At 55.0% G+C, this 24,224-nt stretch overlaps 1 protein-coding gene and 1 long non-coding RNA gene across 6 annotated transcripts; one reads left to right on the top strand and one right to left on the bottom strand.

The window, feature by feature from the left end:
- Window positions 1-294: 294 nt before the first annotated feature.
- On the bottom strand, window positions 295-23,155 carry LOC119055307 (uncharacterized). 5 transcript variants are annotated; one of them, XR_008392679.1, is made up of 9 exons: window positions 22,783-23,155; window positions 21,187-21,370; window positions 16,394-16,493; window positions 15,055-15,188; window positions 14,629-14,811; window positions 11,997-12,156; window positions 11,683-11,880; window positions 10,904-11,017; window positions 295-1,765 (listed from the first exon to the last, which is right to left on the bottom strand). It is a non-coding gene; the product is annotated as an uncharacterized LOC119055307 (long non-coding RNA). The 5 variants fall into 5 exon arrangements; XR_008392678.1 differs by lacking the exon at window positions 295-1,765 and having other exon boundaries at window positions 8,915-11,017; window positions 14,629-14,808; XR_008392676.1 differs by lacking the exon at window positions 295-1,765 and having other exon boundaries at window positions 8,915-11,017.
- On the top strand, window positions 12,642-13,842 carry LOC119055349 (neuroendocrine secretory protein 55-like). Its single transcript, XM_037153546.2, has 2 exons — window positions 12,642-12,907; window positions 12,996-13,842. Exon 2 carries the CDS (start codon window positions 13,075-13,077, stop codon window positions 13,801-13,803), a length of 729 nt encoding a protein of 242 aa, XP_037009441.2. The 5' UTR covers window positions 12,642-12,907; window positions 12,996-13,074; the 3' UTR covers window positions 13,804-13,842.
- Window positions 23,156-24,224: the final 1,069 nt, after the last annotated feature.

Consider the following 24,224-nt stretch of genomic DNA (forward strand, 5'->3'; position numbering starts at 1 on the left):
GTAAATAACGCTGCAGTGGACACAGGGTGCGCGTACTCTTTTGAATCAGTGTTTCAGATTTCTTTGGATATATTCTCAGAAGCAGAATTGCTGGGCTGTAACACAGCAAGCTGATTAAGGGAAACTGTTAAGTGTGGTTCCGGTACAGAAGTATAGCAACAGCGTGGAGTGAGTGGGTCACTGAAGTCTGCCCGAAGACCACGCCAGTGTCTCTGGGGGACTGCAATAGATTTCTAATTTCTAAGGTACCTTTTGAGCCCAGAGTTTTGACTATACTATCTGCCTGCAAATGGCCCTCCCACCCCCCAACCAACCTCCCCAACCGGCATGGAGGCCACTCTGAGCAGCAGGGAGGAGCAGGCTGGGAAGAACCTCAGCCATGCTCTCCCAGCACACACGGCTTGCCCTCTCCTCCAGTTCCCACCCTGGTTCCAGAAAGGGACCCCAGCGCACACAGCCCAAGGAGAGACCCTCTTGCCCCACAGGTGTCTACTGGGAACCAGTGGGAGACAAGAAGTCACTGCCATGGGTACACTAGATACAAGTGACACTATGCCCTTTCATGTACTTCCTTCCCTATCCGAGTGCTAGACTGTGGTATTAACAGTGGCATCATGAAGTGAAGCAGGAAGTCCTGTCCTCGCCGGACATCTCCTCCAGTCAGTGCTGCTGCCTTTCATGTTCAGAAATGCCCTGCGTGCATGCTCACATGGACCGTGGCCCTAGTGTGGCACCGTGACTAGTCTGCACTGCAGCAAGTAGGGTGGGGAGCGGGCGGGGAGCAGGCGAGGGAGACGGGGACCTCGGTTTCAAAGGCAGGGAGCGTCCTTTTCACTGCAGCCACTCCCACGGTCTAGACTTGGGATCAGAAGAGGTCTCCCCTTCGGGTCCGGCCGGCCCGGTGAGGGTGGTGTGACCCCGTCGGCAGGGCTGGAAGGAGCTGGACCAACCCCAGGCACACAGCCTCTTTCCCACCGTCTTCAGAGAGGTTTCGCCACATCTCTCTGCGGTATGCCTCCGAGTGGGTATCTGTGGGACACAGGGTGGATTTCCCTGCAGGAACACGGTGCCAGCCCCGCCCCTCACTCGGGCGCCTGGGCTCCCTGGCAGAGCCGGCACTCTCTGGAGGGACAGTGGGTGGCGGGAGGGGGACAGACAGTCCTGCACCACCGGTGGAGACAGGCCGGCAGCCTTGTGTTGGAAGGGCAGCCAAGCCAAAGCTCCACGGTGACCTGCGACCTAGCATTCGTACTGCCTGAAGTTGGGCCCTGAGGACCCTGTCGGCGTGTCAAAGGAATGTGCCAGGACAGAGGCAGAGGGGCTGTTTCTAAGGGACCAAGAGCCCACAGGGAAGGAGCTCTCGACAGACTGGGCCTCTGAGACGCCTGCCAAGTGCCAGGCTTCAACAGGATACAGATGCTTTTTTTTAAAAAAGGTATTTCTGTGGAGACCGGTCACTACATGTGCAGTCGGTAATTTCGGGAACACTTGCGAGGTTGGGATGGAGACTGTGGCTGGTGGAGGCAATTAAAGCAGACTGAAGTCTTAGCTCCGGTGGGTCACCTTCAGTTTCCGATGCCTCTGGCGCGCATGTCCGGGCGCACCCGAACGCCGGACTGCTCACAGTGACGGCTGGGAGGAGCAGCTGCCATGTCGCAGGTTTCTAGGGCAGACACCTTGACGAAGGGTCAGGAGAAACGTCAGCTCCGCCTGCCTGTACTTCCTCCCCACACAGTCAAACCCGGTGCTTTTGGAGCTGGCTGGGCTGTTGAATAACCAGCAGAAAGAGTGTCACCCAATGATCCTAGCCTTAACCTTGCCCAGTCAGTGCTGCGTGGCCCCTGCTGGGCTCAGTTGCAAAGGGAATGGTTCAATTTACAGCTTCCAAACCCCTCCTGGCCAGCACCTGCTTGCTCTGCACCAAGGAACCGGCAGAACGTGAGTTCTAAAGTGATCAAGAGAAGAATGTGAAGCTGTGAACGGTCCGTTTGGATGCTGACAAAAATAGATCTATCGGGGGGCTGACATCTGCACTCCGTATCATGTCCCCTCTCTACATGAGGAGTCTCCCTCAGTGCCTTGTGACAAGGGACTGAGCTAGGTGCTGACGTTTCCGTCCAAAAGATGGTTTTACTATTAACCAGCAGATCCCAACCCCTCTCTAAGCCTCAGTTTCCCCACCTGTGCAATGAGAGAGCTCAGACTTCATCTCCCAAGTCCCTTCCAGCTCTGGGACAAGTTCTACCTACACCACTTCAGTTGGAACTCAAGGTAGGGGGCCCCTCTCCATCCATGCTCTCCTGCTTCTGCTAGAGCCCACTGCTGACCTCGAAATCCACCTCTTTCTGCCTGTTGACCCCCTCTCACACATGGTCCACAGGTACTTCCAACTCAAAGTCAAAGACGGGACTCACGCCCTAGCTGGTGTGGCTCAGTGGACTGAGCATGGACCTGCAAACCAAAGGGTCGCTGGTTTGATTCCCAGTCAGGGCACACGCCTGGGTTGTAGGCCAGGTCCCCAGTAGAGGGTACATGAGAGGAAACCACACATTGATGTTTCTCACCCTCTCTTCCCCTCTCTCAAAATAAATCTTAAAAAAAAAAAAAAAAAAGACAGGACTCATGGTGGCCTCTCACCCCACTTCGGGGTTCCGTCCACCCTTCTCCAGCTCTGCGAAAGGTACAGGGTGTCATCCTTCACACGGCCAATTCCCCACATCCATCTGCCACCAAGTCTGGTTGAGTGACCTCCCAAATAACCCCCAAGGCCACTCTTGCCACCACCGTTTTTGTATATTTCTAGAACCACCCCTCGCTAGAGCCAGCTGGCACCACCAGAGGCTTTGCCTCCAACTCCCTTTCCCTGCTCTGTGGCCGAGAGGCTCTGAAGCAGATAACTTGATTCCAGCACCTCCTGGCCCTCAGGGCAAGAGTTCCGCATGGTCTCAAGGGTGTCGAATGGACAGACGGCATTTCGTCCAGCCTGCGTGGCAGCCCTGCCACCCCTGCAGACTCCAGTCACCCCGCGGCCCGGGCCTGCCGACCTCTGCCAGCTGTCTCACCCTGTCCGCTGCTTTCCAGCAGAGGTTCCATACACTCACGACCCCCACGCTCAGAGCGACCACCCCAGCCGCCAGTGCCTGCCCCTCAGGTCACAGTGCGCGTGCCCCAGCGTGACCAACTCAGGGCAGCTTCCTCTGCTTTCCCAGTGCCCATCCTCAGGCTGCAAGGCGACCTACTGAATGTGATGACTCATTGCTTCCAGACCCCCCATTAGATCCACTGAGTGGAGAGGCAGAGTCGGATCAAGCTCACCATCACATTCCCGGCGCCTGGCAGTGAGAGAAGTCAGCAAAGATTTGTAGCTCAAAGCCCAGCTTCTAAGACCTTCATCAAGAGGCCACTAAAAAACTGGAAATTCACATAGAGAAAACCCAACTCAACTGGCCTTTCCAACTTTCTGTTAGGTTCTTTCTGCCTCGCCGGGCTCCTCCCAGCCCTCACTGTCACTCCCCTGCCTCTCGACCTTTACCACCACCACCGATTGATACTGTCATCACCATCATCACCACCAGATACCATCACCACCAATGATACCGTCACCACTACTGATACCACCACCACCACCATCGCCAGTGATACTGTCATCACCATCATCACCACCAGATACCATCACCGCCACCGATACCATCACCACCAACAACACCATCACCATCACCACCACTTCCACCCGTCATCAGCGACAACCACAAGGACAACTGAGTGACTGGTTCTGTGTTTGCTTGCTACTGGCCATTACCAGACACTTTCTACTTCTTTGCTGATGTGATCATGTCCACAACCCTGGAAGGCAGGTTGTGTTGGACCCGAGAAGGACCTCATTTTGCCGCCCAGGAGACAGAAACCCACACAGGCGACCCCAGCGGTCAGCTCTGGAGCAGGAGGAGGCCAGACGCCTGTCCAGGCCCAGCCGGTCCCAAATCTGGCCCTTCCCCTCTCACCCTTGCTGTTCTGTTGAGTCCCTCTCACAGGACACCAGCTTGCTGTTGTTGCTGTTTTCAGACACCCACCTACACACTGTCAGAAGTGTTCAGAGAAAACCCTTTTAAAAAAGATGCCCAGCGAGGGAGTCCCCCCCCCCCCCCCCCCCCCCCGTGTGCCGACAGTGAAGGCGCCGAGTCCTCCCCAGGGCACACGTGCAGAGTGCAGGGTGCAGGGTGAGGGGCGGGGAAAGGCGCGGAAACCCGCAAAAGAGGGAGGCGGAAACAAAAACGAAGTGATGCGACTAACTAGAATGCAAAATAACGAACCAAAGATTATTATAAAGCACAGAACCGAAGTCCTGAATTACCAGGCGTCACCCAACCGCCGAGTCCCAGCGGCCCCAGTGGCGGTTCCAACTCCGAGCGCAGGGCGCGCCAACTTCAAAAGGCATCTCAGAGGCAGCGTGGGGCTGGGACTGGTTTGTTCTTCTAATGTGCTAAGTCAAGTCTTTTTTAAAGACCCAATTAGAACAAACTTTTAATTTTTAATATATTTTATTAATTATGCCATTACAGTTGTTCTATTCCCCCCCTTCATTCCCCTCCACCCTGTACATCCCCTCCTCCACCATTCCCCTCTTTAGTTTATGACCACGTGTCTCAAGTTCTTTAGATTCTGTATTTCCCATACTATTCTTACCCTCCCCCCTGTCTATTTTCTACCTACCATCTATGCTACTTATTTTCTGTACCTTCTCCCCACTTCTCCTTCTCCCACTCCCCTGTTGCTAACCCTCCACGTGATCTTCATTTCTATGGTTCTGCTCCTGATCTAGCTGTCCTCTTAGTTTGCTTTTGTTTTAGGTGTGGTTGTTAATAACTGTGAGTTCGCTGTCCTTTCACTGTTCATATTTTTTATCTTCTTTTTCTTAGATAAGTCCCTTTAACATTTCATATAATAAGGGCTTGGTGATGACGAACTCCTTGAATTTGATCTTATCTGAGAAGCACTTTATCTGCCCTTCCATTCTGAATGAAAGCTTTGCTGGGTAGAGCAATCTTGGATGTAGGTCTTTGGATTTCATGACTTGGAATACCTCTTTCCAGCCCCTTCTTGCCTGTAAGGTCTCTTTTGAGAAATCAGGTGACAGTCTAATGGGAACTCCTTTGTAGGTGACTGTCCCCTTATCTCTTGCTGCTGGTAGAATTCTCTCCTTCATTTTAATCTTGGCTAATGTAATGATGATGTGCCTTGGTGTGTTCCTTCCTGGGTCCAACTTCTTTGGGACTCTCTGAGCTTCCTGAATTTCCTGGAAGTCTATTTCCTTTGCCAGATTGGGGAAGTTCTCCTTTATTGTTTGTTCAAATAAGTTTTCCACTGGTGGCTGTTCCTCTTCCCCTTCTGGCACCCCTATAATTCAGATGTTGGAACATTTAAAGATGTCCTGAAGGTTCCTAAGCCTCTCCTCATCTTTTTGAATTCTTGTTTCTTCATCCTTTTCTGTTTGGTCATTTCTTTCCTCCTTCTGGTCCACTCCTTTGATTTGAGTCCCAGTTTCCTTTCCATCACTATTGATATCCTGTGTATTTCCCTTCATTTCAATTAGTTTAGCTTCCATATGTTCCTCTAATTTGTGACTAAAATCAACCAGTTCTGTGAGCATCCTGATCACCAGTGTTTTGAACTGTGCATCTGAAAGTTTGGCTATTTCTTCATCACTTAGATTTATCGGCTCTGGGGCTCTGAGTTGCTCTTGAGCCATGTTTTGATCTGTTCATGCCTGTTAAGTATGAGGAGCAGAGCCTTAGTTGTTCACCAGGGCGGGGCCACCCAGGTCGCTGTTTTGTGACGCTGTATGTGGGAGCGGGGTCAGAGAGGAACATTGGCGGTTCTCTCCCCCGCTTTGTGCCACTGGGGCCTGCGAGGTCCATCTCACCACCGCTAGCTCCTTCACCGGTTTATCTGCGCGTGAATGTGTGACTGAGATCAGCCCTCAGTGGGTCTGCCCGCTTCTCCACACCTGGGATCCGCCCACGGCTGCTGGCGCACCTGGGTAGGTCCGGTGGATCTTTCCTGCCCGCCCCCGCTCTGCTGCTGGCTCTGCCCCTCTTACAGGTTTGGCTGAAGGGTTCGTTGTTGTCAGAGTTCCATGTAGTTCAATTTTCTGTGGTTTGGCTGCGTTTTTATTGCTAAAACTTTGTTGTTTTTAAACTTGGTTGTGTGAGAAGGCGAAGTGCTTCCACCTACACCTCCATCTTGGCGGAAGTCTTAGAACAAACTTTTTAAAACTCTTTATAAAACCCTGTAAAATCTTAAAAGCTCAAATTGCTATTGTCATTCAAAAATAAATGGCACCCAAACACTAAAAGGTATGAAGCTCCGACCCTTCTCGGGATAAATGCAGCCTGAGGGGAAAACCGCCCTTCTTCTTTTCAGGTCGCTGACGCTCAGCCTTCAGCCCCACCCACCCAGGCGGGCCTCTTTCAGGGGTGGGGTCCCTTCCACGACACCCTCCAGCAGGTGCCTGCTGCATAGGCCTCTGGTCACCTCATAAACCAACCAATTCTAAAAGTAGCAGAATATGAGAAGAATGCACAAAAATCAATACCATTCCTATAGACACATAACAAATAGCCTGAAAATGTAATGAAAACAGCCAGTTCACAATAGCAACAGAAGTACCAGATACTCAGGAAATAGGATAACTAGTCACACATCAACCCCACATGTGGTGTGTTAGAATCACATAACAAAAAACCCAAATCCTTAATGGGAGAAATAGAAACTCAAATGAAGAGAGAGATCAATACTTCTGGCTTAAGGCTAAATAAATGCGGAAAAGATGACAATACTTCCCAACTTAGTTTAGAGCCCGAATGCAATTCCAGTCACCATATCAGCCAGGCCACTACAGAACTTGATAAAATACAACGGTTCCGAGGTCCTGTAGGCAAATGGGTGGGCGGCACTATCCGGGGTCCGAGGCGGCACACAGTGGGGGCACCTGCCCCTCGGACGATGGAGTGAGGTCTGCAGTGACGGCCAGCAGGCTGGGAGCCTCTGGCGGTAAAGCCTCAGCCACCGGGAAGGACCTCGCAACCTCAGGGCCGGGTGGGGTGAACTCACGCGCTCCCAGCGGAACCACACACGACCCACAGTGCGCAAGTCCGAGGGGAGGGAGAGGCTTGCCAGACCCTCTTCTCCCGAGTGCGGACAGGGAGCTTTTGGTTTCTGTTTTTAAAAATGAATTCAGCAACAGAGTATTTCAAAGTGACAGAGATGAAGATTTCCTGACAGTCTTAAAAAAAATCCCAAGTGTGTGATTGCTATATGTATCTTAGGGTCATCTCAAGCTCTGTTCTGAGGGTGCTTTAGTTCAAAGCACCTTTGGAGGTGATTAGATTCCTCTGGTTCTCTGTGAGTGTGTGTTGGGGGCTGGGGGGCAGTCTCCTGTCTGGGCTCCCCTGCCAGACCCCTGACTCCCTAATTACCCAAGTTGTCCTCAAGGTTAATTACAATTTGGAAAACTCTGGGCTTAGCCCTCCCGAGTGAGGAGCAATGGCTGTTTTGTGACAGAATTTCTAGACCAGCAAAGGGGAAAACCCCCAATATACACTGATTTTTAGCCACAACAATGGAAGGAGGGGGGAAGGTCCAGAAGTCGTCGCCAGCCTATGAGTTTTAATTTCCGGTCACGAGAAGACCTGTTCTTCATTCACCTAGTCTCAAGATGTTTTCTTTAGTGTGTGTGGCGCATGTGACTCTGTGGGCCCTATGGGGGTCTCTCTTATCTTGGCTGTGAGGTGACCTTGTGGACCATCTGGGCCACCATCTCAGGGGCTTCGTGGGCCGGGGGAGAATGGTGGGAGGAAAGGACGGAAGGGACACCAAGCGCCAGCACCTTGGAAGCAGAGGTGGCTTGGTCTGCACACACCCCGTGACGGGCTGCAGATCATGAACCGATCCAGGTTGACGCCCACACACCTGTCTGGTTGCCAGGGTCCTGCAACCTGAGGGACCCACACACCCTAACACCAACTGCCTTTTGGAAAAACAAAGCAAGAGCAAAACACAAACAAATGCCTTAGAATTCTTTTTAACTCGAAGCAGCTCTGCAGTGAATGAAGCCAACTCCCCAGGTTACCAGGATGGACGGATTACAGAGCCCAGAGTCATCTGCCTGCAGGTAATTGCCTCAATCCCCCGCTTCAGGCCGCACACACAGAAACAGCCCCTCTCCCAGAGCCTCGCCGACTAGACATGTAAAATTGGTCTAATCATCTTCTGAAGAGCTGCAGCGGAAAGGCTTCCTGTGCGCGTGTGTCTGAACCACGACACCACTAGACTCGCTCCCCCGCCGAGTCTGCAGGGTGAGTCAGAGCCTCCGCAGAAGAGAGAAAAACAACTTTGAGGCCCTCTGTCAGTGCCAGTGGCTGGAGGGGCAGGTGGGATGACCAGGAGAGCTGGACAAAAGCTACCCCCTCCAGCCGGGGGACTGAGGGCTGAGTCACCCTTGCACATCAGCCCCGTTTCTCCCACAGCAGGAGGAGGCGGATGTGCAGGGAGGAGGGGGCATCTCAGACGAGTCACCTGGGCTGCAGGGATCTTTGGATACCGACCTCTCGGCAGGCCAGGGGCACGAGCTTCGGGTATGGAGGGGTGGGCAGCTCGTAGACAGAGCCCTGTCCCGACTTCTGGACAGGACGCCATCAGGCAAGAGGCTAGGACAGAGGGCGAACGGCCTGAACGCTGGAGCTGGGGCTGAAACAGGCGGGAGGCCCCAGAGGCCTGCGCTGTGCTCTGCCCCAGCGAGGAGGCATCCAGGGACCTCCGTTGGACCAGGAGCCGAGAAATCGCACTACATCCAGACCTGCGGGGTGGGTGGGAGGGCACAGCCAAATTCTGGAGGAGGTGGGGCCTGGCCAGTGATAGCCCCAGTCAGGAGTGGGGAGCGCCTCCAGCCCCCCGTTCATTCCTACCCACAGTCAAGTCTGACAAGCGGCCCTTTCCAAGGACTGGCTAGAAAACAGGCTCAAGAGCCATCGTGCCCACTCCCCTGGCAGCGTAGAACCAATCTCTGGCCTTCTGTCTCCTCTTGGAAAATGGGTGGTGTCCGTGGGACCCACGACAAGAGCCTGGCAAGCCTTTGAGAATTCATGGGGTCTGCCTGTCTTCCCCAGAGTGACCAGCACAGAGCTCTGCACCCAGGGGACAGGGGATGGGACACAACCCTTCCAGGGACTTCAAAAAGAAAAGGAAATCTCTAGGTAGAGGCCCACCAGCTAAACTCTGCCTCTGGCTGTAACTGCCAGCATCAGCTTCCCCCAGGTTCCGTATCTGGTGTGGATGTGCTTATTCTTTGACACCTGTTGGCGACCCACTGCTGACCGTTCGGGGGCGTTCCACACCGACATGCACACTGTGCCGTTGGGTGGCGGGTGTTTGCTCTCCATGACCGCCTCTCCTCACAATGCCGGCATGAGGTCCTGGTCACAGCAGAGACCCAATGCATGATTGCAGAATAGCCAGTTTCATTTTTAATTTCCAAGATTGCTCTGGGAAGGGAGGCAAAGAGGACCAACGTGACGAACAGACAGACCCGGCTCATTTCTTTGCTTTAACAAGTGAGTTTTGGCTCAAAGGGCCTCCGGGCCCTATCCTGGTTACAAAAGGCCCACAGCACACACCTGTTTGCTCATGTCCTGAGATGCCACCCAAACATTCCTTCCTGTCACTGAGCCACTGCACTTTCCAACGCTTCTAAAATAGAAGCGGAGTCGGAGGAGCCCCCCGCCCGTCCCAGGGCCTCCACGTGCCTTTCATGGAATCAGAACCCGCACTGCACCCGGCTCTCCCCTCCCTGGTCCATGAGTGCCATGGAAAATATCTCCAATATGTGGTCATCTGTCCTTTGATTGAAGACCGCTTCTGACAAAGAGCCACCCAGCCCTGACAGCCGTTCCATTCCAGAGCCCTAATTGTTAGAGTCCTCCTTGGGCTCGGCTAAAATCTGCCTGCTGTAACCAGCACCCGTCAGTTCTAATTCTGCCTCTGGAGTCACTCAAAATACATCTTAATGCCTCTTCCACAGGACAATCCTCGAAGGGGCTGAAGACAACATTCCTCAAATTCTTCCAAATAAGCACCTTACTGTCCAGCACGGTAATGATGGGAACCCACATGCCTGCCCAACAGGTTTGGGGCCCCTCTCGGCACAGCCCAGGCGGTGACGCACGTCCGCACTGTATGTACCGGCAGACAGACACAGCCCCTCGCTCCTCAGCTGCTAACAACCCGAGGTCGTTCATCACCAGCTTGCTCCGTTTTGAAATTCACTCTGCAGCAAGCACTTTTTAAAGTCACGCACATGATGCATTTTAAAGAGCATTTCTGCACAGACCCGTTTGCTCGGCCTCGGCGCGCAGCGCGAGACGGCACCGTTTCAGCGCAGTCCTTCCGCTCCTCCCGAGCCCTGGCAGCCGGACTCCAGACCTATCTGCAAAGTGCAGGACCAGAGCTCAGCAGTGCAGTGTCTTGTCCAATGTCCGTTTGCTGATTAAAATGCATCTTGCAAAGAACGTGCATTACTAATGCAGAATCGAGTCCAGAACTATGTTACGCAATGCACCTTTTTGAATAATGCAGGCCGTTGCACTGCATGTGTGAGCGTGGACCTACTCTGGGCTGCCACCTCCGTGACAGGCACGCAGCACTCATGACATGCTGAATGCCTCCTCGCGGGCACTGTGGAAGCATCGCCCACACCAGTGCCGACAGCTGGCACTCCTCCCCATGTCAGGGGCACTCGCCAGCGGTGTGTGTGCCTGCAACCACCTGAATGTGTCCTTATGTTCCGTGCACCGTGAACAGGCTGCGCTCCTTGAAAAAAACTAAGCAGGTGGGACATTGTGGGCAGAACCTTTAAAATGTTCCCCTCGTGGCAGAGAGATCAGGATTTGAGATGTCCGGCTGCAGAGGCCCCTGTCCAGCATCCCATAATCACAGCCATACGGTGACTGGAGCCATCCGGCACCTGTGACAATAAAACAAACCCTTTCAGTTTCTCTGGAAAGTACTGGAACAGAGCACAACTGGAATGCAGACAGTAGCTTTTCATGGGGTTTGCCAGCTGAACCCCACTTTATCAACCAGTCAGCACTGTGATGCTCCACGCTAGAAGGAAGGACACCACACGGCAGACAGACACAGTCCAGAAGCCAGGTCAGGACCAGTCCAGACGAGGAATAAAGCCTCCACACGCCCAGAGCTGCTGCCAGACTTGTACCGAGCGCCTAACTCCAAATGTGCTGGTCTGAAAGTGGGCCCAGCGTTTAGGCGCGGGGGCGAACCCCACCACACTGCCCACAGCTGGGGCTCCTCGGCCACAGGGAGGGAGCGCTGGGAGGGTGGCCAGTGGGCCGCAGGGAAAGCGGTTCTAGTAGGTTGTGCCCCTTCCCATGTCCCCCACACGGACCCAAAGACACCAGAACTATGTGTCCCGAGTGCAGCAGCCTCATCCACACGGCTGTGGACTCTAGGAATTGATTTTGCCCTGAGCTCTACCACCTTTGGTCTTGCCACTATGGCAAAGGGGTGCGCCCTATTTTAAGAGGGGGGCAGGCACAACCCCGGAGGAACAGCGGTCACAGAAGGAACGCCAGGGCATTCCAGGGCTCCCCTCGAGGCCATGGGGCTCACCTGACTGTCCGGGGCTGAGAAGAGCTGCATAAACTCCCTCCAACCTTTCAGCACTTAGGGTTCAACACCGTGCTCCAGGGTGTTGAGCTGTCCCCCGAGCTGAACATTCTAGGTGATCCCGTCACTTTCTCAGGCAGAACTCAAGCTGGAATACACTATGGGTGGGCCCGGAAGGGCTGTTGAAAACCTGTGAGAGAGCTTTAAAAGGGGTACCCAGTGAGGTTTACTTGCTAGCTGACCCCTCTGAACAACCCTCTGCCCCCCCCCACACACACACAGGCGTGTCGGGGGGTATCACTGTCCCCACCTCCTACCAGTGCAGGAAAGGTGCTTCTGAAGCCACGCCTCCAGCACCTGTTCTCGGCTGGCGCTCAGGGCGGTCCACCTGTGGGCTGGCAGGCTTGCTGGCTGGTCTGTGGGGACCCTTCCTAGGGATGGTACTTACTTGTCCACGAGGTAATTAGCAGGTTGAGACTGTATGGGGGGGGGGGGGACGAATTGTTTGGTAACTTCTGAAATCATAGTCACTATAACAGATCTGCCAAAGGTGGTTTCATGATTAATGACTGCCTGAGGTTACCAACCTCAAACTATTAAGCCCTCGGAAAATGCCTAGGGCTGGATTCTTAATACTCCCGTAGGGACCCTCATTTCCCCTGAATGTCTGCAATTCTGTTTGGTCTGAGCTTCTGCTTCTGGCTTTGTTCATTTTAAAGACTGCACACTGGAGAAATCAGGGAGAGGGTATGGACCCCATGGAGCACCCCTGCCATGCCCAGGTGCCCAAGTACTCCAACCTGTGGCTCACTCCCTTGCTCCTTGGCACCCGCCAGGCCCCCCCGCCTCTCGCTTAGCCAAAATCCTTTCAAACAAGGTTCCCTCCTGCCACCTGCCGGCCCACTAGGGTCTGCGCCACCAGCTCGCCGCCGCCGCCGCGCAGCTCGCTGGGAGGCGCCCCCGCCTCCGTACTGCACATGCCCGGCAGAAGTCCGGGCGCGCAACTTTGCAGAACCTCTCCGTCTCCCCTCGCCTCAGTCTCCTCTCTCCTCTCCAAGGCGAGAGGACCGGCGGAGGCACCTCTCCCGAGTCTTAGACTGTAGAGTCTGAGACTTCGAGAGAGGAGCCGGCGAGGAGGCAGACTTTTCCTTCCCTTTCCCCATCCCTCCTTTCTGCTCAGAGAGGCCAGCAGAAGCGCGGAGCTTTAGAAAGTTGAGTGGTCAGAAAGGTAGGTTCTTTCCTTTTTGCCCTTCCACCGAGGTGGGGCTGGGACCTCCGGACCCAGCTTCTCACCTTGTAAGGTGCATCTTTTTCAGCTCCAGCAGCCCACGCGCACCGGAGCTGCTCTCTGCAGAGCCAGAGGGCAGCGGGGCTTCTCGGTGTGCGCCCAGGAGAATGGATCGCAGGTTCCGGGCTCACCAGTGGCGCCGAGCTCGCCACAATTACAACGATCTGTGCCCATCCATTGGCCGCCGGGCTGCCACCGCGCTCCTCTGGCTCTCCTGCTCCATCGCGCTCCTCCGCGCCCTTGCCACCTCCAACACCCGCGCCCAGCACCGTGCGGCTGCCCAGCAGCGCCGGAGCTTTCTTAACGCCCACCACCGCTCCGCCGCCCAGGTGTTCCCTGAGCCCCCCCAGTCTGACACCGAGCACGAGGTGGCAGACCGAAACCCATCCCCCCCTGAGTGTCCAGATTACGAGGAAGACTTCGACTACGAATCTGAGTCCGAGTCAGAACTTGACTCTGAGATCGACTTCGACACGGAGACGGAGACCGCCCCCACCACTGAGCCCGAGCCCGAGCCCGAGGACGAGCGCGGCCCCGTGGTGCCGAAGCAGAGCACCTTTGGTCAGTCGCTCACTGAGCGTCTCCAAGCTCTGAGGCTGCGGAGCCCCGACGCCTCCCCAAGTCGCGCGCAGTCCAGCACTCAGGAGCCCAGGAGCCCCAGAGAGCGGGAGGAGCCCCAACCCAAGGACCAGCGTCCGAGGGACCCGCAAGAATCCGCGGAGCCAAAAAAGGAGCAGCAGCAGCAGCGTCGCTGCAAGCCCAGGAAACCCACCCACCGCGACCCATCCCCGGAGTCCCCTTCCAAGAGGGGACCCATCCCCATCCGGCGCCACTAATGGAGGACTCGGTCCAGATTCTCCTTGTTTTCTTTGATTCAGGTGAGTTACCCACCGTGAAACCGGGGAGGCTGGGGTCGGCGTGGGAGCTGTGAGAGGAAGGGAAGGAGGAGGAAAGGCAGGTCGGGAGGAAGGTGGGAAGTGACTGGGCATTGCTAGCCATCCCGGGAAGTGGGGGGCCAGGGTGAGCCCGGAAAGGCTCCCCAAATCACTCCAGTGCACCGGAGGGCGGCCGGGCGGCCAAAGGCTTGTTGGACAGCGGGGGTCCTCGCACCCCGCTGGAGACACCTGAGGTCCCCGAGCTGGTGCCCAGGACGCACAACTGAATCCTGGACATGCCCCAGATTTCCGACTGTACACCCCAAACGCACAGGTAAGTCAGTTGTTTCCTGTGCTTTTTTCCCTCCTGGAAGAGGCTGGTCTCAAACAAGTTGGCTTTAGCGGGTGCCTGCAATGTGGTTTGGCGGTGCGCGCGCCAACTTTCACAAAAGCCACAGCAGCCGCGCTGTAGCGGCACTGTTGCGATGTGCGGGAAGTGATCAGACCAGCATTGGGCGAGAACTCTGGAGACAGCTGGCTCCGGGGAAAGTTGCGCGAGGTGCTTAAGACACTCAGAGCCTGGAGCCCAAGTCCCGGCGCTTCCAATTTGGAGCCTCGGGATCCTGGGCGCCAGTGCCCCACGCGGCTGTGCGCCAGTCCTGGCCGCCACCAGTCTCCCGGCACTGGCGGGGCTGAGGCTGCCACAAAGAGCGTGCGCACCTGCCCTCGCGCACCCTAGAGCCGACCTCTCGAGAGCCCCAGGAGGTTCCCTAAGATTACCGATACCTGGAGGGAAGGCACAGGAGGTACAGGAGTTTCGGGGGTGCCTCCAGGGCTGCTGAGGTTGGTGCGGCGCAGGCTTGGTCACGTTGCGTCAGGGTATCTCCAACCTTTTGGCGCAGCTGTTCCAGCAACAGAGCTGGGTGCAGCCTGGATGGAGAGGTCCCGGGCTGTTTGCGCAATGCCCTGCTGGTGAGAGAGAGGGTTGAGAGACCCGAGAGGTGTTCATGTTCGGAAAGGTAAAGCAGAACAAGAAGTGGGCTGGAGAGGGGTCGTGTAGATCGTCAAGACACCTACAAAGGGTCTTCAAAAGTGCGGCACCCGCGGAGCTGGGGAAAGGTTTGGGATCCAACGCAAGTCTTTGGGCGGTCGGTCAGGATGGGGTAGGGGCCGGCAGTTTAGGCAGCCTCGGGGTGGGGAGGCAGCGCTCACCGGCCATTTTCAGCTCGGGAGGAGCCAAGTTTGAAATCTGTGATCTGGAGGTGAAACTGCCTGTGTCCGAACACAAAACCAGCTGCAGTCCGGTAACACGTCGTAGGTGCAGAAAGTGTGCCTTTTCACCAGTCCTGGGGGGAAAGACGGATAAGTGAAACATATTTACACCATCTCTCCTGATTTGGAAATCGATCTTGGTGCGTGCGCGTCTCATTTTTCCTGGGGTTTGAACTATTCTGAGAGAATGACTTGGGGCAAAGGTGAGTGTTTTGAGGCTTGAAAAGGCGGTCGGGTTCTTAGAATCCTAAAAAAAGGAAGCAGCCAGAAGGAACAGACCTTTAAACGGTCTTCCTTCCAGGTCTCCTCCCTAGAGAAGGTGGCACCGCGCCCTGGGACTAAGTTGTGTGCGCCGTGGCTGGGGCTCCTGACGACCGAGTGCCGCACGCGGCTGTGGCTTTCACTTGTAAACACCCAGTGGGCAAATACTCCCCGGCAGCTGGCTGGCCAGGGGCTTCCCCAGGCTGGGTGGAAGTGTAAGTTTGGAGGCTGCCTTGGACTTGCAGGAGGGTGAGGCGTGCCGCGCCAAGCCGAGCCGTGCCCTGCCGGTGACTTGAACGTGTGAAATTGCTTAATGAAGTGAAGCTCCCCAAAGTTGGAATTCCTGCTTACGGTGATGCTGTGTTTCCTCCTGTGGCTGAGCATTGTTTTCCCTTGGGCAAAGCCTGAGTTCACCAGTGACTAGGCAGCAGTAGCCGGGGTTCCAGTTGGCTTTTGGGGCTGCTTTTCAGTGTGGGGAGCTAACTTTCAAAGATGGGGGCTACTTTCACCGGTTTTTCTGCAGAGGTAGGGTTCTCACCAGAGAAATTAGCATGTTGCCTTGTTACAAGATGAATAAACAAGTTCTTTAAAAGTGCTCAGTGCCTTGCCCATACCCCTCCCCCGAGTCTGCACGGAGAGGTGGGCTAAAAAAACCGTAAGCAACATACAGGTTCACTGAGGGGGAGGGGCGTCTAGGAACACAGAGAGTTTGCCTCTTTCACACACTCTCGGGGGGAAAACCTGTTCCCCACCCCCACACTCCTCCCCTCCCCCACTTCCTCCTTCCGTCCTGCTCCAGGGCGTGAGGTCCATTAGGCTCCATGCAGAACAACTGAGGGCCTCGCCAGACCCCTGGGGAAGTGCCCAGGGCCCTCCTGAGGAGAGGGGGGCTTTGCAACACACTCCCCCAACCCTCTTTTGCCCGAGGCAGTTCATCCCCTTCTTTTCCAGAGATGTTTCTGGCAAGTTCCCCAAGCACTCCCAACTCACTAGTCTGCCCACCAGCCCTTTGTCTCACCTGCTAAACTGAAGTTAGCATTTGAATTGGCTCCCCGGCCGGTCGGCCTAGATGTGGTCGGGTCTGCTGAGGGGATTCTCCGGAAAGGCAGACTTGATAGCTGACCACAGAGGTGAATATTTCAAGTATTCCACAGTATTTTAAAGGCAGACAGAGACACAGAGGAAGAGGAGAATAAAATTAGTTAAACGTGATGATGTGTGCCAATATTTAGGGGTTTTCCCTTTACTATTTCAATCATTTGCTTGATGGGAACTTGCTTTTTCTTGGACAAAGCTGCTCTTATAACCTGACTTTCCACATTGGAAGACCATGTAGCCATGTTTGAATACTGCGTGGTTTCGACAGTCTGCCATGCGTGCGTTCTACATTTTGGCAAACTTTGAATTAATATTTATCAGAATTGAAGAATTAGAAATGTTAAAGTTTGGAATTGTCTAAGATAATGTTTCTTGAATGAACTTGATGTGCCCCCCCCCCCGCACCCCCTGCCCCATTTCGGCAGCTGTGCTGCAGGTTTAATGAAGAAGAAAGCTGAGACTTCAGTGTCGGTAAGAATGAGGTCTTTTTTTAAAGCTCCTGAGTGGATTTGTGTCACTGCCCCTCTTCATGACGAGGGCAGCTATGGAGAGGAGACCCAGCAGAGACCCTGGTCTCTGGGGGGGGGTGGGTCTTCTTTAACAGAAAGGTGACCTAGAACAAGAAACAATCCTAACACCAGATGCAGCTTCCAACAGGGAGTGACGTCACGGGGACCAGTCTCAAACAACACCTGTGATCCCCCTCCGGAATGGAGGGTAGAACCCCTCCACTGCTCTGCAGGGTCAGTGACTCTTTCCGAATCTTGACACCCAGAGATGGGGCCATAGAACATCAGGTCTGAGGATCTTCTAGTCCTTGTCTGCCCAGCAGCCTCGGGTCAAACCCAGCATGCCTCTGCCTCAGTTTCTCCACATGGAACACGGCCGCATGGGGTGTCCCCGGCATGCCTTTCAGCTCCACAGGCCTACAGGCTGACTCCTTTAAGAAACCCAGAATTGCCCCGTTTGACTATCAATAATTTTAACGTTGATGGAGCCAAAACATTTTTCAAAGCTTGCTCAAGTCAAAAGCACCAGTTGTGAAGAAGTCTGTTTTGGGTTGATCCAATCTGAGTTTGTCAAATCTGGTTTTAAATTGGGGGCAAAATGATTTCAGGAGGCCAGTTGGAGAACACAGGGTCCCGCCGTGCCCCGCGACTAACCTGTGAGGGACACGGGCAGAGGCACAGTGGGTCTCGTAGGAGCTGTTTCCCCCACCTGCGCCCTCTGCTCTTTGTGTGCGAGAACAAGCCCTGGGCGGTGGTGGCACAGGGCCAGCAGACAGACGGCAGCGCTGACCACACGTGTTAACTGACCAGAGGTGTTGAATGTGCTTCAGGAACACCTCTAAGTGTCCTGACTAGGCCAGGCCCGGAGCAAGCAGCTCACCAGCTACAGCTAGTTAGGATAAACCTATTTTCTCCACCTTTTTTTCCCCATTATCACTCCCTCCCAGGAGCTTTTTTGGACTTTTTCTCTCAGTTGTGCCTCTCCTGTGCCATCTGATGACCAGCCACTCCCGAGTGCGGTGGCGCTGTCTCTGTGCCACCAAGCCCTGGAGTGACTCAGAGTTTCTGCACTGCCCCCAAACGCCGCCGCCTCCATTGTAAATGCATGGATGCAAAAGCAGAGCCAATGTCTGCAAAACAAAACTGGCTCATGTCAAATTAAGTGATTTAACATCTCATTTTTGTTTGATATTTAACCTTTTTTGAGGCCCCACAATACAAAGCTATACAGAAGGTGAATTTTACTGATGTTTGCTTCCCCCTTTTCACTGGATTTTGTTTTGGTTTTCCCCAAAGCCTCCAGTGCAGAGGCCGGTACTGGTGGTGCCTAGTTAACTCAACAGCCCGGTGACTCAGGTCCCCCAAGGCCCTGGGCCACGGTCACCTGTTGTCGGGGCTCAGGCTGTACAGGCAGGAGCCCCGGCCCCAGCCTCTCGGGCCAGCTCTCTGCTCCTGGGAGGCTGCGCTCCTGCCACTGTGTAGGCGTGGCCAGTGTTTACTCTAGGGGCTTATTTTAGGGTGCTCACGGTACAAGATGACAGGTGGGTGTGGGGGTCAGAAAGGCCCAAGGGAACAAGTGAGATGAGGCTGCGTGGACAGAGAACAGGTGGCCACAGTGTGGGGTAGAGTTGAGGGTGGCAGAAGGCAAAGATGTGAGGTTTGGGGGGTAAGAGAACAAACTGGGGGTGCAGGGAAGCACCAGGGAAGGAAGAGGAGGACTGGAGGTGGCCGTCTCGAAGCCTGGGAATGTTTGGGCCGGACAGTACAACCTGAAGAAATAAAGGGGGGGGGGCACTAAGTGGCAGTCTTTGACAGCATTTTGATAGCTGAGAACAGCAGTGGAGGGCCACTGGCAGAGAGAGCTCAGGTACACTACCTTGCTCACCCCCCAGTCACTTATAGACCTGGCCCAGAAATTTCAATTCCATGGGTGCAGTGGAGTCTCCATACATGCAGCTCACTCGCTTCCACCAAACAGAAAGATTTACACCTTAGGAAATCTTGTTTTGTAGTTCAAATCCTAAATCTTAGGTTTTGGTTCAGGGAGGGGCCACAACTTGAGAGGTGTGAGGGACACAGGGCCTGGAGCTGCCAGCACCTGAAGAAGACAAGTCTCTCTTCCCCCCCAGGCGAGAGCTGGTCTCTAAGTGCCTGGTTTATGTTGCTGTGTCAATTAGATTTCATTAGGAAAATTTGCTCTGGGGAATTGGGGCCCTGGGTGAAGGTGAAATATACCATTCCCCTTACATGCAAATGATGTTGGCCAGAGCCCCCAGGGGGCCTGGAATTTCCACCATGAATTACGGAAATTTTAAACAGAGCTTCCACTAAAGCCAAAGTTATCTTCCGGGATTCCCTCAGCACCCCAAACCCCATGTCACCCCTCTATTAGCCCCCTTCCTTTGGTACTGTTTGTCTTTTCTGGAATGGCCACTTCTCCCCTCAAAATTCTCTGCTGCATCACCAGTGAATCTGGAGAAGGAACGCACAGGCTGGGGGCTGTCTGGTCCCACAGCGCGAGCGTGGTGGCCAGGGGACCGCCTCCAGCCTGGCTGCAGCAGAGCTGAGCAACCCATGCAGATGAGGGCTGAGCACAGCCAGCGAGCTCCAGAGAGGTGCTGGCTTCACTGTGGGGGACCCTGGCCACCGGGCCCCAGAGCAGACTCTGTCAGATACTGCATTCCCCCAGGCCTAGGTCCCGTCGTCTTTAGTATCAGCACTGCCTCTGCTCCTGACCCTCACCCATCAGAGGCGCTCCCCCCTTCGGTAGGCCTTAGCCTGCAACAAACAGCCTGGTCGTGCAGACCCCTCTGCAGACAGCAGTGGGCTGCTGCTGCCTCCATTGGCCGAGGCTGGCAGAAGAGATGCCGGGAGGCAGGAGGATGCAGCGCATCTCAGCTCAACAGTAATTAATTGAACGGCTTCAAGTCTTATTGCTACTCAGTCAGCACTCAGAAACCATTTGTCACTGGGAGGCTGAGAAGCATCATAGTGGTCCCAGCTCTCTTCCCGGTGTCCTCTCCCTTTTGCCGTTTCCTCAGAACTGGTGGGAAGACCCTCCTTTCCCTCATTTGAAAGAAACCCACTGACAACTAATGACAGGCCTGGGCTGCAGAGGCTGTTCTGCACTGATTCCTCTCAGGGCCACAGCAGGGGGAAGTGCCACCAACAGAAAGGGTGGGCTTTCCTGCTTTCTGCTCCTTCCCCCTGGCCCACCCTCAGGCCCACCCCCACCGTCAGAGGACCCTCCTCTCCTCTTCTCCGCGCTGGGGCTTCCGGGGATGCAGGGATGAGCTAAGAAAGGAGGTTGACAGGCAGCTACTTACAATCTGGATGTGTCTGTGCATTTGGCAGTAAGAATCCCCCAGTGTAAACATGTCAACCATTGTTTGCTGATTCTATGTGGAGGCGTCAGTATAGGGCTAAGACTGACTTCGGGAAGCCCAGGGTAATGCGTGGGGCCACCAAGGAAAGGGACCACATCTCTGCAGGTGGCAGTGGTACTGTTCAGAACCACACTGAAGGAACATCTTTGCAGTGGGGTTAGTTATTTGACGAAAAAGCCAGCGGGTTTGCTACCTATGGCACCTGGGCCATTTGGTCTGAACAGGTTGCCTCTCTCCAGAAGTGCGGTTCACCTGGGACATAGTGCCCTGTCCCATCCTGTTCCTGGTGCACCACACACCACGTGGAGAAAACTGCTGCTTTTTCAGCAGCTGGAACCCAGGAGACCCTGCCCTGGGTTTGGACCCCCAGTTCCACAGTCCCAGTAGGGACAGGGTCCAGACCCAGGCACATGGCTTCAGTCCTTCCCCCCTTCCCCCCAGCCCTGCCGCCTCCAGTAGCCCTGACCGACCTGCCCTGCCAGCAGCTCCAGACTTCCCTCCCTCATTCCTTCTCGCTCCTATGCAGTAGATACCTCCTTCTCAGGTAGGAGGCCATCCCGAACCAGAAATCCGTGCTTCAGAAACTTTGCCATTAGAAAACGACAACAGCAGACTCTAAACATCATGCCCCCACAAGGGGAGGGGTTGCTGGACTGTGCTGCCCACTTCCACTCACCGCTGGCCCCGTCCAGCCAAGGCAACATCACACTTCTGTCTTAAGCCAGTAAGGTCACCAGCCCTGCGCAGGCTCACCAGATGGTCCCACTAATCAGGGTGGCCCCTAGTTGGCCCATCCATGTATCACCCCCAACTCTCACCATAAGAGACTCCTCGGATCCCTGCGGCCAGGCACCCAGCTGCCTTTTGGGTCTGTCCACTTCTCCAACATCTGGCCACACTTACAGGTTCCGTGGAGTCCCACTGCACTTCTGTAGTAGAGTTTCAGCTTTGAACCCCACTCACCCAAGCAACTTGGGGTTTTTGGAGTCTGGTGGCCAGTCACTATAGAAAAATACAGGTGGACAAAAAGAGGAACATCAGAGTTAAACGCTGCAATTTTTCTTATTCGTCCTAATTTACCTTTAAATTAGGGTGATTCTACTCAGAGCTAAGGTCCCTTCTCAGTTTACTGCAGTGGCTTTGGCGTGGGGCGGGCAGGGGGCAATCTTGCCCTCCAGGGGACATTCGGCAAAGTAGAGAGACATTCCTCATTGCTACAACTAAGGGGATGCTGCTGGCATCTAGTGGGTAGAGGCTGGGGATGCTGCTGAGCGTCCTGCACTACACAGGCAGTTGCCAGCACAGAGGACCTGGCCCCAGATGTTGACAGTGTAGAGGCTAAGGAAACACCATGTAGGTTAGCAGAGCTGACCAGTTCTCCCTCTCCCCTCTGCTGTAGCCACTGGGCCCTTCCTGGCCCTCCCTGGCTCCCTTCCCTTCTCCAAGTGTTCAAGATTCTGGCACCAAGTGTATCTCTCCCCTTGAGGGTATTTTCTGATCCAGCAAACTCATACCCCAATAAGGATGAGTGTCACTTTGCATTTGGGGTCTTTACCTTTCTTCTAAACTTCAGGCTGTAAAAATCACCACCTAGACTGCCCACCCTTCACCTCTGCCCATCAAACCCCAGGTCGGCTCCTGCCGACTTCCCTTTCCACTTGGATTTCATCATCCAGGAGCCAAATGTTGGCTCTGCTGCTTTCTAGGCCATTTTAGCACTCAAGTTGCTAGAGAGTCCTTCTTTCAGCCTTCCTGCTTCCTTCCCCAGGTGCAGGCCTCCACCCCTTGCATTCTCCGAGATACTCTACACGCTGCCCCAACCAGTCCTAACACCAGCCTCAACTCTTCACCCACGGGACAACCGAGAAGACTGTCTGCAGTGCCATTTCCTACCAGAATAGCCTCAAAACTGCTTGTCCTGATATTCCTGGTGTCCTGGGAGAGCCCCCATCTGGTTTTCCCTGCCTCCTCTCCTGCTGCTTGGTAGCCTGCTGGCCCTACCCAGCCCTGTACCCCAGTGTGCTACCATCTTTCCTCCTCCTGGGTCAACACCTCCCATCCCCCACTTCCTATTCATAGTCAAGCCCTCTGTCCCTCCAAGGAAGGAAGCCCTTTTGATCTGCCATTGTCTCCATCACGACTTTTAGGGTCCACCCAATCAAAGTTCTTTCATCTCTATGCTGCTTACCCTTTCGAATGGTAACTCGCCCAATCTTGATCCCCTCAAAGCAGTGCTCTCCAGAAAGAGCGTGGAACAAAGGCAGCCTATGGGCCCGCCGGGGTGTCAAACAAAGAGACCCCTACCCCCTGCTTGATAAATAGTGTTTTGGGAAAGAGCAAGGCCTGGCAAGTACAACGGTCCCTTTGGGACCCATTGCGGCCTCCCTGGGGCTCCAACCCCAACATCTACTGACCTTGCACTTCGGCAGAGCTCAGCATCCCCGGGGCCTCAACTCCTTATCCATCGGGGCTGCTCATCTGCACCAGGGCGGTCAGCCCTCTCTTCCCTCAGGGTCCTGGCCTTCTCCCTCCAGGCCCTGGAAATCTCCGTTCTCGCCTCAGCAGTGGTCCCCTGGGTGAGGTGTGTTTGTCCAGCGCCATCAGGGAGACCAGGGGTTGGCCCCTGAGAGCTCCCGACCACTTTGTGAGTTTTTGGAGTCAGTTAAAGTGACCCCCACGATGCTAGCCGGCCTCGTGGTGCCTGGGGTCTGACTGCCCTACGCCACCCCCCAACTGATCTCCAAACACCCCAACAGCACAACCTCTTAGGGCGTTCCAACACCGCGCCCCCTATTGGACCTCCCACTCATATCCGGTTTCCGGTCCAATGCCCCCTGCTCATTCGCCAACCAGCCTTGATTGGCGTGACCCCAGCCCAATGGCTGACCCAGCCCTGGGGTCGGAGGGGAGCGAGTTGTCTGTTGGGATCCAGTTGGCAAATAGAGTGGATGCTGAAATAGTTGAACCATTGTACGTGGATGTAGTTGACTAAAGTTTGAGCCAAAGTTCAGTGTTGGCATTTGGAAGTGTGTAAACTCACAGAGCTGAGATGATACACCTTTGCGAGACCCCAAACGTTGCCCAGGCTGAGGCTATCAGCTTTCCTCCGCGCAGCGCGGCAACACTGGCGGCAGATGCGGGAGCGCGGCTGCGCTGTGCTCTTCTCATTCTACAAGGGAAGCGTGAGATTGAATGAGATTGGATTGTGAGTGGTTCGCCCGCCCGCGGCTCGTTGGTACCGCGGCTCGCTGGTACCACGACGCGCTGGTACCGCGACACGCCTCGCTTGCGGCAGCCCACCTTGTGTTCCACTCATCCCGCCATCCCTTCCCCGCCCGCAGGCCAGGGGACCGCTTTTCCCCTGCCCAGCTGCCTTGCACCTGAACCTAAAAGTGGCTCGCAAGCCCGTGTCACCCTCTTAATAAGAGACCTGATGCCCATGTCCCGGGTTTTACGTGATCTGCAAGTAGCAAAAATTTCCCGGGGCTCAAATCCCACCACAGACCCCAGAGCCAGACCAGTACGCACACATGCGTGGATCATGTAAAACTTGCCTAGGCAGTGTGGTATTGACCCCCTCCCCGCGAGCTCTGAGCCCACCACGCGCCATGGAGACGGGAGCGCAGTTGGCGGTTGGTGGTTTTTTGACCAGGTTTAGGGGCGCCTCAGCGGGTTCTTGTGATTGGAAAGTAAAAGCGGCTACCTGGAGATTCCCGTAATGAGAGGAGAGCGGCGGGTTGGAGAGGGGCTGGAGAAGAGCCAGAGGAAGGATCTGGCTGGCCGACCCTACGGCCGGCACCCGAGGCGGGCAGCCGCGCATCGCGGCAGCTGTTGCCGGCGCGGCTCGGCGCGGCGC

Source organism: Artibeus jamaicensis, unplaced genomic scaffold (genome assembly GCF_021234435.1).
Source record: "Artibeus jamaicensis isolate MK-2021 breed Jamaican fruit bat unplaced genomic scaffold, CSHL_Jam_final contig_685, whole genome shotgun sequence".
Classification (NCBI taxonomy): Eukaryota; Metazoa; Chordata; class Mammalia; order Chiroptera; family Phyllostomidae; genus Artibeus; species Artibeus jamaicensis.